Source organism: Aricia agestis, chromosome 5 (genome assembly GCF_905147365.1).
Source record: "Aricia agestis chromosome 5, ilAriAges1.1, whole genome shotgun sequence".
NCBI classification, from domain to species: Eukaryota; Metazoa; Arthropoda; class Insecta; order Lepidoptera; family Lycaenidae; genus Aricia; species Aricia agestis.
Genome location: NC_056410.1, coordinates 7,917,616 through 7,931,439, shown reverse-complemented (window position 1 = coordinate 7,931,439; position 13,824 = coordinate 7,917,616). Strand labels below are relative to the sequence as shown.

Genomic DNA, 13,824 nt, shown 5'->3' with positions numbered 1-13,824 from the left:
AAATAGGCTTATTTTCAGTACAGTGTACTCAAGTCAAATATGTATGTTCAGCTTTGTACACGTCCTGTAGGGTCGGACGCTAGCTGTCAACTGAATGCAGGCGAATGTGTAAACAGTAAGTTCGTATTCGCTATTCGTGTCCTTTGATTCGCGCCCGAAAAACCGCTCGCAACGCGAATGCCGCGAATAGCGAGCGCACTGTTTACACATTCGTGTTCGTCATTCGGCCTCGTGATTCGCCTCGCTATTCGTGCGAATGTATAAATGCGGTATTAAACGCGAATTGTAACGTGTGACCGTCAAGCGCGAATAGTTCGCGGCACTGTGCTGCGGCGCGGTGCCGTGTTGTATCATGGTGACGGCGGCGCCGCACTGTTGATGGGGACGCGGCTTTACGCGGCAAAAGTTACGGTATACAAAAATAATTTATTGGTTACCTATAATTCCTTAGAGCTCCAAAGAGTATATAAAAATATAAAACGCACTTAATTTTTAAATTTTTGTTTGTAGCTCGGCACGACTTACTTAATTTTGCTTTTTCCAGCCTGCATACGTATTTACGTTTGTCAAGAAATTTTGTGCGTAAAAACGCACGGCAAATACGAGACCGACCGCATATTTAGTGGCCACGAAGCCAAGATTTACACCAAATCGGGACATGAAGCATGTTGACCTAACGATCGTGTAACGTCGCACGTATTGCGTACTGTGAATAAATGGAACAATAGTATTACCGGCATTGTTTAGGTATTGTGAACTACCGATCCGTCAAGCGCGCTTAGTTTCCTTCGCTATTGTTGCCTTTCCAAAATGTTCACTTGGCTGCACTGAATGGAAACCGTTTGACGTGGATTAGTCCATATTTGGGTTCACGTAGTTTTATTTCTATTTTTCGCTATTACATACGTTACGGGGTAGGTTACATTTTATTTATGTAAAGGCTTTAAATAGGAAAATGAATGGTAAATTCACAATACAAAAATAGTTAGCCGAATAGAAAGTGAGGGCTAGATAATGTGCGTTATGTTATCCAGCCAGATGTTGAGGATTTCGTTAACTGTTATGCTCAATTACGTTTTAGGCTTCAGTAATCGAGGATTCCATTTTTATAATGTTCTCCCTTGTTTCTTAGAAAAACCAAAAACAGATACGATAATAGTATAAATATGCTTTTTGTTCAAATGGGGTCAAATTACAGAAACTATAATTATTATACGTGGGAGAGCCATGCTTCGGCATGAATGGGCCGGCTCGACCGGAGAAATACCACGTTCTCACAGAGCTTGCACTGTGTTTCTCCGAGTGAGTGAGTTTACCGGAGGCCCAATTCCCTTCCCTATCCTCCCCTAATCCCTTCCCTTCCCATCCTTACACTCCCCTATTACCCTATTCCCTCTTAAAAGGCCGGCAACGCACCTGCAGCTCTTCTGATGCTGCGAGTGTCCATGGGCGACGGAAGTTGCTTTCCATCAGGTGACCCGTTTGCTCGTTTGCCCCCTTCTTTCATAAAAAAATAACTATTAAATTGTTACGTCATAAAATATGGCGAAAAAGAAATAAAACAACGCATTTTACCCAATTTTTTTTAAAGAAACAATTTATAAGAAATAAATTGTTATTTTATTTTAGAAGTATTTTGAAAGTTATTATTAAATAAATAGTTCTAAATAATCTGAGGAAGTTTCAGATGTACAGGTCATCCAGAACAGCTATGAATTTGGGATTACCGCCGAGACGTTTTACCTGAAAAAGTTTCAATGTTAAAACGAAAGAATATGACTTCATAAATTACAGAATAAGGGTCAATTCAGACCGCAACGTGACGAGGCGATGCGAGGCGCGGCGCGGTATAATATTTTGTATGGATTTGACAGATTTCGGGAATTGTGTGAGACGTCTTGCGAATCTGTCAAATCCATATAAATTTAGAAAATAATATGCATCTACGCGTTGCGTTGCGGTCTGAATCAAAGTTGAAAGCCGACTACGCGTCGCGACACTACTGGTTTCTATGTATTTCTATGAAATACCCTGCGCAGCTGGCGACACGAAGCGACACTTTCATAGAAGTACATAGAAACAGTAGAGTCGCGACGACACGTCGTCTGTGGTTGCTTCATGTCGTCTGCTGCCAAACGGCACCTTAACAGTCACGATATCAGCAATATCAGCAATTTTATACGTGGGAGAGCCATGCTTCGGCACGAATGGGCCGGCTCGACCGGAGAAATACCACTTTCTCACAGAAAACCGGCGTGAAACAGCGCTTGCGCTGTGTTTCGCCGAGTGAGTGAGTTTACCGGAGCCCCAATCCCCTACACTATTCCCTTCCCTACCCACCCCTATTCCCTTCCCTTCCATTCTCTACCCTCCTCTATTCCCTTCCCTTCCTTTCCTTACCCTCCCCTATTACCCTGTTCCCTCTTAAAAGGCCGGCAACGCACTTGCAGCTCTTCTGATGCTGCGAGTTTACATGGGCGACGGAAGTTGCTTTCCATCAGGTGACCTGTTTGCTCGTTTGCCCCCTTATTTCATAAAAAAAATAACTCTTTTGAAATCCTTCAATAATTGCGATCATAAATAAAAAAGATACATAAATAATTATAGAAATTATATAGAAAAAGTATACATTATACCTAAATGTTTATAGTATTATAATAACAATAGTACTCTTGGTTCGTTTACAAAATTACTAATGTAGTAGTTTAGTTGTGGCAAGAGTAAATGATAATTTTATTTTTAAGTCATACATTAACCAAAAAACACGCGTGTGTTTGTGTGCAATTCGGTCTACTGTGTATTGTTTATTCTGTGTTATAGTGTGCTGTTTAGCATTAGGATTACAATATTACATAGCCTACCTCTTCCCTCATTTCTTTGTCCATAGCGCGTATTACTTTCAAAGTGTAGTCCAGGCTTCCGAGCTTCTTCAGTAAGTCCAAACAATACTTCTTATGTTTATAGTTCGTGGTCCGCTGCTTGAGGGCATCTGAATGATGATTTAGGAGATTTTTGCTATTTACTGGTACTTTACAATAGAATTTTAAACACAATTTTATATACGCATATTAAAAACTCCCTTTTTAGGGTATCGTAGTAACTACTGACTACATGTATCTGTAATGACTGTAAGTCCGTCAGTTCATCCCCTTTAATAATTGAAAATACCGGTGATTCGTTACAAATGAAAATTGTATAGTTCAATGAACATTATAGTTTTTCTCACTTAAAATTTCCGTAAGTAATTAAGAAGTTAACTAGATATTTTTCAATTCCTAATCTATATATATATATATATATATATATATATATATATATATATATATATATATATATATATATATATATATATGTATATATAAAACTCAAAGGTGACTTACTGACTGATTGACATAGTGATTTATCAACGCACAGCCCATACGACTGGACGGATCGGGCTGAAATTCGGCATGCAGGTAGATGTTATGACGTAGGCATCCGCTAAGAAAGGATTTTGATAAATTCCAAACCCAAGGGGTTCAAATAGGGGATGAAAATTTGTATATAATAATACTTCTTAACGCGGGCAAAAGCTCGTAATATAATAATTATAAATAAAGGATACAAATAATAGGTGAAGCTTCGTGGCTGGTCCTCAGTGCGTGGTTGACTGGGAAACTAAACTTTCCGTCTGTAAAATCTTCGCAGAATAAATCTGTAGGCTCCTGAAAAACATAACGCAATTCAAGTAAAAGTTTACAAAATATAGGGAGCCTGCTTGCTACTGACACACCAGGCATTCTGGTTGGAGTATGAGCTGGTAAAGGCGGCAAAAATATTTGCAACTGTTATAGCATACTTAGACAAAGTACATGTATCTTTCGTTCAAAACGATAACGACATTCGTTATCAAAATGTATGCGTTTGATTTAAGTCATCGCTAAATGACATTTCGCTTGTGAAGACTAATGTTAAATCCCATATATTTTGATAACGGATTGCGTCATCGTTTTTAACGAAAGGGACTTTGGCTACGGGCTACGACCTCTGGAAAGAATGTATGATCTCACGATACCTTTACATAAATTCACAAACTATCCACGACTGAAACTTTTAAGCCTTTCAATGATTAAATATACCCGCGATTCAAACTTCTAAGGATTGGATCTATGATATTATTAACATTTTGTAAGCAATTTTTATCTTTTTGGTATCTCACAAAATATAACGATACTCTAGTCTTTAGCCTTTTTACCTTAGGTTAAAATGTATAAGTTATTCAAAGCTACAACTTTCATTTTCTATTAACCCTTGACCTTAATCGATTGGGGTCGTCTGTGTTTTAGTACTCGGCTAGTAAAGTATCTATGTTATTTCTTATTAAGGGCCTGTTTCACCACTTTCTGATAAAGTGCCTAATAGACTACTTACAACTTTTTTGACATTCTCCATACTTGATCTGTCAAGTTAATTGGTGGATAGCCTCATCAGGAAGTGGTAAAACAGGCCCTTAGACTCAAACAATTATTATTTTACTTGCTTTGTATTTATCAGCATTACATTTTCCGTCAACCTCCTGAAACAAAAAAAATATATTACCTGTACAATAATATGTTCAGTATAGTCAGTCAGTCTTTACTTAATTTTGTGTGCTTTCGTATAAAGTCTTAAGTTGCTTAATAAGCGAGACATTACTTTGGAAACGATGCAGTGAACGTTTAAAAAAAAGTGCAAATCTGTCAAATCCATACAAATTTAGAAATACATCTACGCGTCTCGTTGCGGTCTGAATTGACCCTTTGACGCTAAAGTTGGCACTATCCGTCAGTCTGTCTACGGAAAACTGAATAGCAACACACTATTCAGTTTTACATATACGGATAGACAGACCGACAGACAGATTTGTAAGACGTCTCACGTTAATAACTTTATCAATATCAGATCTCAAAATCTGTCAAATCAGTACAAATTTAGAAATGCATCTACGGACCACCACTTTTTGATAAAGTGCCGAATAGGCTATTCACATCTCTTCTGACAGATTCTCCATACTTGATCTGTCAAGTTAAGTGGTGAATAGCCTATTCGGCACTTATCAGGTAGTGGTGAAACAGGCCCTTAATCTAGAGACCTTCATATTAACAAGATTGCAGTAGTCGTCTCGGATCTCGTAGTAGACGCCGAACATCATCATCAATTTCCTATAGTCCCTTTTGTCTTCGCTGAACAGCTGCATCAGCAGGATCGGACAGTACAACGTTTCTGAAGATTCTGAAAAGTTTATAAAATAAAGAATTCACTTAACATAAACATACGAAAGCCCTATGTTTCTATGAGGTTATGTGATCTTGTAGTGCTATTAATTGTTTTTGTTTATTAACCCACAAAAAAAATTGTTGACTTATGAATGCAGTATTGTTCTAAATGATCTAAAGAAAGAGACTACATTCATAATTCAATACGTTATTTTTTGGGGGATGATACATAAATGGCTAAGAGGGTTTGATGCTACAAGTTCACTCAAAAATTATTAGCCGACACGTTTGTTTCGGCCTATAATTTTTGCTCAAGCATGATATCCATACAAGTAGGAACTATAATAATTCTGTAATATTATAAATATGTATATAAATATAAACTCGTTTAACGCGGGGTGCCCTAATTTTTCCTGGATGAAAAACACCCTATTTTTTTCCCGGAATCTTTATTTCGATCTCCATTTTAATTTCAACAAATTCTGATCAGTGATTTTAGCGTGAAAAGAGATGAAGACAGACAAACACAGTTTCACATATTTTAATATTAGCATTTTACGTTTACTCACTTTGCGTTGCCATCCACTTGTAGTCGTCTTCTGACAGCACAATAATGTTCTCGCGAACGAAGATGTCTGCACCTTGCCCGATCAAGCAGCAGTTGGCTTGCGTTAGGAAAATGTTAGTAGCCTGCGCAAAATATTGATTTTATTACAGTTAATACTTATATAGCGGAATAGAGAAACAAAGGCCTGAGCAAGCGAGATGTGTGATACATGACAGCAGAACTCTTTTTTTGACGTCCAGTCGCCACTTATCGGCACGTTGACTTAATTTGTTGATTTAATCTCATAGAGAGATGCTTCAAGTATAAGTGTTTATTACACACATAATATTATGTAAATAAATCAATTTCGGTTTCGTTAATTGACAGCTCGATATTGTTGCTCTATTCCGCTAGGTATATTAACTTTATGTTTTATTATCTTAACTTGTTTGTTACCATCAGAGAAATAGATTCATAGGCAGTTGATAGGCCTGCGTCATTTGGTCGGATTATGTCAATCTGTTGGCTGGGTTTGACAAAAGCCCAACCAAAATACTTAGGCCTGCCATCTGCCTATGAATTAACTTCTGTGATAGTACTATCAAAAAAATAGATTTTATAGCTTAGGTTAGGTTATTTTACCGGGTTACGTCTTATATCAACTAGAATCTAGATATAACCCGATCAATTAAAACTAACTAGGCCTGCAACATGTTCCAATTAAATCTAATATTTTTGTAGTATGTAGAAATTATGTATTTTCTGTCATAATTTATTCACTGCCAAGTCTACTTTCAGTAAACTTATAGAAGGGCAATTAAAAATACTGAATTGGTGTGAAAATCCGGATCAAAACTATAAGTTAACTAGCTGTCCCGACAAATGTTGTTTTGCCATAAAATGTTTTCCCTATTTTTCTGCTTTTCTCTTGAAGTTTTTTCTGATTTTTTTTTGCTACAGACCTCACGAAGCCCTAGACCTTTCCAACGAATGCAAAACCGTGGAAATCAGTTCGTGCGTTTTGGAGTTATAGCGTCAGGAAGGAAAACCCGACTTATTTTTATACAGTCTGTTTGTGTAAACACCGTTATCCTCGAAACCATCAAATGAGACCGAGTTCCCAGCATTTTTCTCATAGAAAAAGTTGTTCATTTTGACGGTCTCATTTGATGGTTTCAAGGATAACGGTTTTATTTTTTTTATTATTTTTTTTATAATAATATTATTTATTATAATAATATAAGGACGACCTCTGTGGCTCAGTGGTGAGCGCGTTGGTAGCTCAAGCCGGGGGTCGCGGGTTCGAATCCCGCCGACGGAACATAAAGTTTTCAATGTTCCCGGGTCTGGATGTGTATTAAATATGTGTATGATATAATAAAAATCTTAAATATATGTATAGTAAAAAAAAAAAATGTTTTATTTCTGAGTAAATTTGAATCAAATTTTTTCAGAATGTCTACCTGATGCCTACCACCGGTTCGGGAACTACCCCGGCGAGAAGAACCGGCGTAAGAAACTCGCACGGGTTCCACTTTTTACCAAAAAAGTGAGAGAAAAATTATTCTTTTAAAATAAAGTTTACAATTTTGTAACTTAATATTATATACAATGTCAACATACATAATTGTAAGTCATAATATAATGATGTAGAAGTAGCCTTGCAAGAAGCCATCCTACTCCCAAGATGTGCCATCTTCTATGAAATCATTGACCTTATAATAAGCTTTGGCACACAAACGCTCTTTGACTAGGTACTTTTTTAAATTTATTAATGGAAAGATTTTGAACGTTTTCTGGGATTTTATTGTAAAGGCGTATACATTGACCTTTAAAAGATTTACTGACTTTACTAAGTCTGATCACTGGCATGTCCAGCTTGTGCTTATTTCTAGTATTTCTACAGTGAATGTCACTTTTAACTTTAAATTTATTTATATTTTTTCTAACATATATTACATTTTCCAAAATGTATTGAGAAGCAACAGTTAGAATACCAATTTCTTTAAATTTATCTCTCAGAGATTCTAAAGCAGCATGTTTACATAAACACACTGTATATTATTAGATTATTACATACATCTTTATGTAGTTTCCCCACTCTCAGTATCAACTGTGTGTATGCTTGGAAGCAGGCATTGATGGCAAGGTTCGTTCCAAAAGCGATGTTGGCGGTCGGAATGCCTCTTCTGATTTTGCTGTCGTCCTGAATGTCGTCGAACCTGGAAAAATGGTATTACTTTTTTTTCAAACATAATCTTTCAGTGAAATTTTTAAACACTAATTTCAATGTATTGATATATCACGGGACACTAAAGGTGCCTTTCCGATCCTCGTGATAAACGCCGACGGCGACCAACAAAAACCCAAAAAAATGCCACTTTATGACGCCACTACAAATCGGATGGGTCGCGGCTAGGGCATGGCGGTATTGGGAATTTTTGCAATACCGGTATAATACCGGTATTGATTTTTCAAAAACCGGTTTTGCGGTTTTTCGGTATTTTTACGATATTTATCAAAAAAGCGCTAAATCCCTTATAATTTAATCGAATAAACAAAAAAAACATTAAAATCAACTTGTTTATTTAAATTTTAACAGTGTTTTGTTCCTTACACTAAACAAATAACTAAAAAAATCTTCCCATAAGTTTATTTAACCAACAATTTAAACATTAAAAAAGCGACTATCATTTACATATAAGTTTCCAGTGATGGAATCCAGACAGATCCGGAGAAACTGGAAGCAGTTCAAAATTGGCCAACCCCTAAGAACAAAACCGAAGTGCGGGCATTCCTCGGCCTATGCTCATGCTGGCATTTTGTTTAGGGGTTCTTGGAGATAGCCAAACCATTACATCGGCTGACATAAGATAAATGACAATTTAGTTGAGATGAGACTTCTGAAGATTCTTTTCAGAAACTGAAAAAACATCTGTGTGAAACACCAATCTTGGAGTAACCACAAACTGAAGGTCAGTTTATAGTCAACACGGATGCAAGCAACACGACCGTCGGAGGGGTGTTAGGTATCTCAAAAACAGGGTGAAAGAGAAGTTGCTATTGCATATTTAAGCAAATCATTATCTAAGCCCTCTGGCTTCTCTCTTGACTCAAGTGTGTGACAAGAAAGGAACTCTTGGCTGTCGTAAAGACGCTACAACATTTCAATCTCATCGGCAGACAGTTTTAACGGTGAACTGATCATGCAGCCTTGAAGAGGCTACTGCAATTCAAGAATCCAGAAGGTCAAGTAGCTCGATGGATTGAACATGAACAGCTCCAGGAGTTTGATTTCAAGACGAAACACCGCTGCGGTAAGACATATGGGAATGCCGACGCACTCTCATAAAGGCCGTGTTCGGAAGGCTGCAAACATTATCTTAAGCGGGAATCTAACGAAGTAACATTAAAGTTAACGAGAACAAGTCCTTTGGGTCTCTGGGAGAATAATGCTATGAGGGAGGCTCAAGAAATAAATGACGACCATCGGCACATCATCACATGGAAGAAAACTGGAGTGTACTGGGTGCAATGGGACAGTCTGATACTTCAAACTCCAACTACCGAAAATGGGAGAAGACTAACGGCAGATAGTTCTATCTTCAGATAGTTGTCCCAAGGACGAGAGTATCAGATGTTCTTCATGAAATACACAGCATAAGAGTCAGCAGGTCTTTCTCTGCAAATCCTTCGAACCCTAGCACGTAACATTATTATAATAATAAGTGTGACCAAGAAATATGCCAACACAGGACTCACACACACACAGCAAAACTATTATTTTATTAGCAGTTGATTTTGAGTGTATTGGTATACTTTCAATTGTTTCATAAATCATAATATTGTGTTGAAAACACGTGTGCGAATACAAAAATACATTAAAGCTAAAATACCGAAAAACCGGTATTTTTCTCTTTAATACCGGTATTTAAAAATGGTCTAAATGGTGCGGTATTACCGGTTTTCCGGTAATACCGATTACCGGTATCTATGCCCTAGTCGCGGCTAGACCAGTGTCGGACGTCGGTATAAAATGAAAGCTGTGTTCATAATGTCGGTCGCGGTCGCTTGTCCCATCGGAAAGTTACCTTTAATCTCAGAATCAATTCACATTATAACGAATAATGAAACGCATTTTTTTAAAATCGCATTCATTACCTCGTCTCATCAATTGCAAATGTATCCTTTTGGTAAGAAATAGCAATAATAACATTATCTAATTATTGTACATTGACTTTCTCGTATATATATTTTTTTAATGAAATTAGGGGGCAAACGAGCAAACGGGTCACCTGATGCAAAGCAACTTCCGTCGCCCATGGACACTCGCAGCATCAGAAGAGCTGCAGGTGCGTTGCCGAGCTTTTAAGAGGGAATAGGGGAGGGTAGGGATGGGAAGGGAATAGCGGAGGGTAGGGCCTTCCCTACCCTCCCCTATTCCCTTCCCATCCCTACCCTCCCCTATTCCCTCTTTATCCTTAAACCTATTCCCTTGAATAGGGTAGGGGATTGGGCAAACTCACTCAGGTAAATTCACTCACTCGGCAAAACACAGTGCAAGCACTGTTTCACGCCGGTTTTCTGTGAGAACGTGGTATTTCTCCGGTCGAGCCGGCCCATTCGTGCCGAAGCATGGCTCTCCCACGTATAAATTAGCATCTTATAATAATTGTGGCCTTTATAGAAATCACTAATGCACCCGTTTTCCGGGTGCCGGGTACCGGGTGCCGGGTGCCGGGTGCCGCTAGGGGATTAATGGGTTATCTTCTTATCTACACATATAATAAAATCGTAGGAAAGTCAATTCTGTACATTGAACATTTTTGAAAAATAATACTTGCGACGTGATCTACAATCGATAGAGAAGCCAAAAATATAGTTTTTAGTATTTTTGTCTGTTTGTCTGTTTGTCTGTATGTATGTCCGGGATAAACTCAGAAAGTACTGGATGTATTTACTTAAAATTTTGCATGGATATTACTTAGAGGTCGGGTCAACACATAGGCTATATATTATTACGATATCGCCTAGGGTGGGGGGGAGGGGCTCAAGTTTCGTTATTTTCTAGTTTTTTGACCATATCGCTAAAACGGTGCGTTGTAGAGAAAAAAAGTGCGGTACGCAATGAAAGATCATAAAATTTCCTACAAATTTCTCCTTTACACTTTGTATCTATCTCCACTCCTTTTCTTGCTATGAGCTTTTATCTTCGTTATCTTTACAGATTTCGAGTGTCGTTTGATTTATATGCAGCGAGCTTCGGCACCGGTCGTCTCTTGGGGGGGGGGGGGGGGGGGGATGTTACTCATAACGAAATGGTATCGTGGCGTTTGTATTGCGTCTTATTTCTCCTTTTTAGGAGCAAACTAAGTCATGACACTGACACACTGACATGGTGATCTATCAACGCACAGCCCAAACCACTGGACCGATCGGGCTGAAATTTGGCATGCAGATTATGACGTAGGCATCCGCTAAGAAATTTGGCATGCAGATTATGACGTAGGCATCCGCTAAGAAAGGATTTTGATCAATTCCACCTCCAAGGGGTTAAAATAGGGGATGAAAGTTTGTATATAATAATACTTCTTAACGCGAGCGAAGCCGCGGGCAAAAGCTCGTTGTAAGATAAAAATGAGGATGATACTGAAAACAATTTAACCGAAACTGATAAACTACACTTCACATTGAATTAAAAAACTTACAGGAAAGTGACGTTTGAGAACTGATCTGCGATCTCTTGAATTTCTTCTAGAATATGCTTCGGTATCTTCAGCCAGTAGTTGAAGGCTTCTGGGACGTAGTACGCAATTACAGGATTGCTTTTCACTTGTCTGATGTAGTGAAATGGCTTGATAATTTCCTGTAAATGTTTATTGAAATGAAGCTAATAAATAAAACTTACACGATTTTGCAAAGTTAAATATAAGGTAAAACCAAAATGAGAAGATCAAAAAACAACTGCTGGAATGTAGCAAATTCAACTGAGTGCTAATGTGGACTTTAATTTCAGTATTAGATTTTTCATACAGTATTGAATTTAGACAAGTCATTTTGAAAGCTTTTTAGTGTAGCCTTTAGTCATATTTTTTTTATTAGTTCAAAATACAACATCGCTCCGTGAAATATGAAAAAATATATATCTTAACTAATATAATAGCCAAGCCACAATCTCTCCCACAAAGCAAGTAGGTAAAACCCCGGGGTCCATTTAGGTACTGCGGTTTTAGAGGTTGACCAAACGTCAATAATTATAATTATTAATTACCATATTCTATTTTCACATGACTTGGCAACATTAAATAAAAAACTTAAATTCCGATACTCAAACATTGAACTGTGCATTACCTCTCGGAGGGTTCAAAGGCATTTTTAATACTATAAATTTAATTGTACCTAGATTGCCTAGGTACAATGGATTATATTTATATAATAAAATAAAAATAAAAAATTGCACTTATTCAAAACTTTCTATAGTTTTTCCTTATAAAAGATTTCTAAATTAATAATTATAGATAAATAAAACTCACTTCTACTATGGATTCCCTTGTGTGTTGAATTTGATTCATTTTATCGGCTTTTTTTTGTTTTGTTTTATATTGAACTTTTCGTCCGGCTTGCTTTGATGCGACTTGAGATGAATTGAGTTTTACGTATAGAAACGTGTTTATATACAGAGTTGCAGGATTCGATTTAATTAGCAATAATTATGTTTAACAATCATTGAGTTAAAGAAATATTTTTTATATGACATGACGTTACAAATCTTTGAATTGTAGTTACTTTTAACCCGTGTCTTCTAAAATGTACAGGATGGCGAACACAGCGAATTGATTCATAGGCTCTTGTCAATAAATAGGTAAGTAAGTAGTGGCCTGGGATCCATTCATAGAAGGACCTTCACCGAGCTGGTTAATGGATGAAAAGTATTTTATATTCAATTACGTATGTCAACAAAATTTCACAGTTGCCTAAAAAATTTCAGTCCAGAATAAAAATATAAAAATAAAAAACAAAATAGTACATTACGCACGTAGGGCAGGAAAGTAAGAAATGTCTCAGATCACATGTAATTGTTGGCCGAGGCGAAACCGAGGTCAACATTCATATTATTGTGATCTGAGCTTCGATCACTAATATACAAGATACACAGTCCGCGGCAAAAAACGACCTCACTAAAAGAGCACCAAACGCAACATTCTGGTGGACTTTCGATTTAGTAGTGCTCGAACGCTCCGCTGGGAAACATGTCCCAGTGCCCGTTCAACAATTGTAAAAATCATACGTTTAAAACGCAAAAAAAGGATGGAATTTCATATTTCCGGTAAGTATTAATTTTATCCTAATATATTTCATACAATTGTATTATAAATATTGGTATTTCAATAAGAAATCAACAAAAAACAGTTTTAAAATTAAGTTGTAAATAAATTAACACGAGGTATAAACCATCTCAATTGCGAATACTCATACTAAAGGTACTTATCGTAGTTTATCATGCCCACTTGAAATGTTCGGGTTATACACTGTGTTTCTGTTCCATTTGGTGGAGTCGCTATTAATTTTTTATATATATATATATATATATATATATATTTTTAGGTTTCCTCGAGATCCAGTTAGATGTTGAGATTGGATATCAGTTATAGCACGGCAAAGATGCGAACAATTTTTCAAGCCGACTTTAGCGAGCGTTGTATGTTCTAAGCATTTATATTCAATGTATACACGTATATTTTAGTTAACTATAAAATTAAACATATTAGAACAACATAATATTACAAGTAAAAATAATTACTCCACACTTTATACATTAAAAATTGAAAAAATTTAAAAATGGACTATTAAAATTATTACAATCAACAAAAAAATGTTGAACAGTTCGACTCCACTCATACTTCACTTCACCCTGTTCCAGCGGCGAAGTGCGGCCATAAAATTATTGAAGTACGTTTTTAGAATTGTAATAATTTAAACTTTAACACATATACGCGGATGGTTGAATTTAGTTTGAAGCGTGCGTCGTTCGTAAAAATTTAT

At 36.8% G+C, this 13,824-nt stretch overlaps 1 protein-coding gene across 1 annotated transcript; it reads right to left on the bottom strand.

The window, feature by feature from the left end:
* Positions 1-1,606: 1,606 nt before the first annotated feature.
* On the bottom strand, positions 1,607-12,420 carry LOC121727325 (geranylgeranyl pyrophosphate synthase-like). Its single transcript, XM_042115089.1, has 9 exons — positions 12,315-12,420; positions 11,490-11,647; positions 7,862-8,003; positions 5,804-5,924; positions 5,111-5,250; positions 4,520-4,555; positions 3,605-3,704; positions 2,862-2,989; positions 1,607-1,743 (listed from the first exon to the last, which is right to left on the bottom strand). The coding sequence occupies exons 1-9, from the start codon at positions 12,351-12,353 to the stop codon at positions 1,684-1,686; spliced, it is 924 nt and encodes a 307-aa protein (XP_041971023.1). The 5' UTR covers positions 12,354-12,420; the 3' UTR covers positions 1,607-1,683.
* Between the last annotated feature and the right edge of the window lie 1,404 nt (positions 12,421-13,824).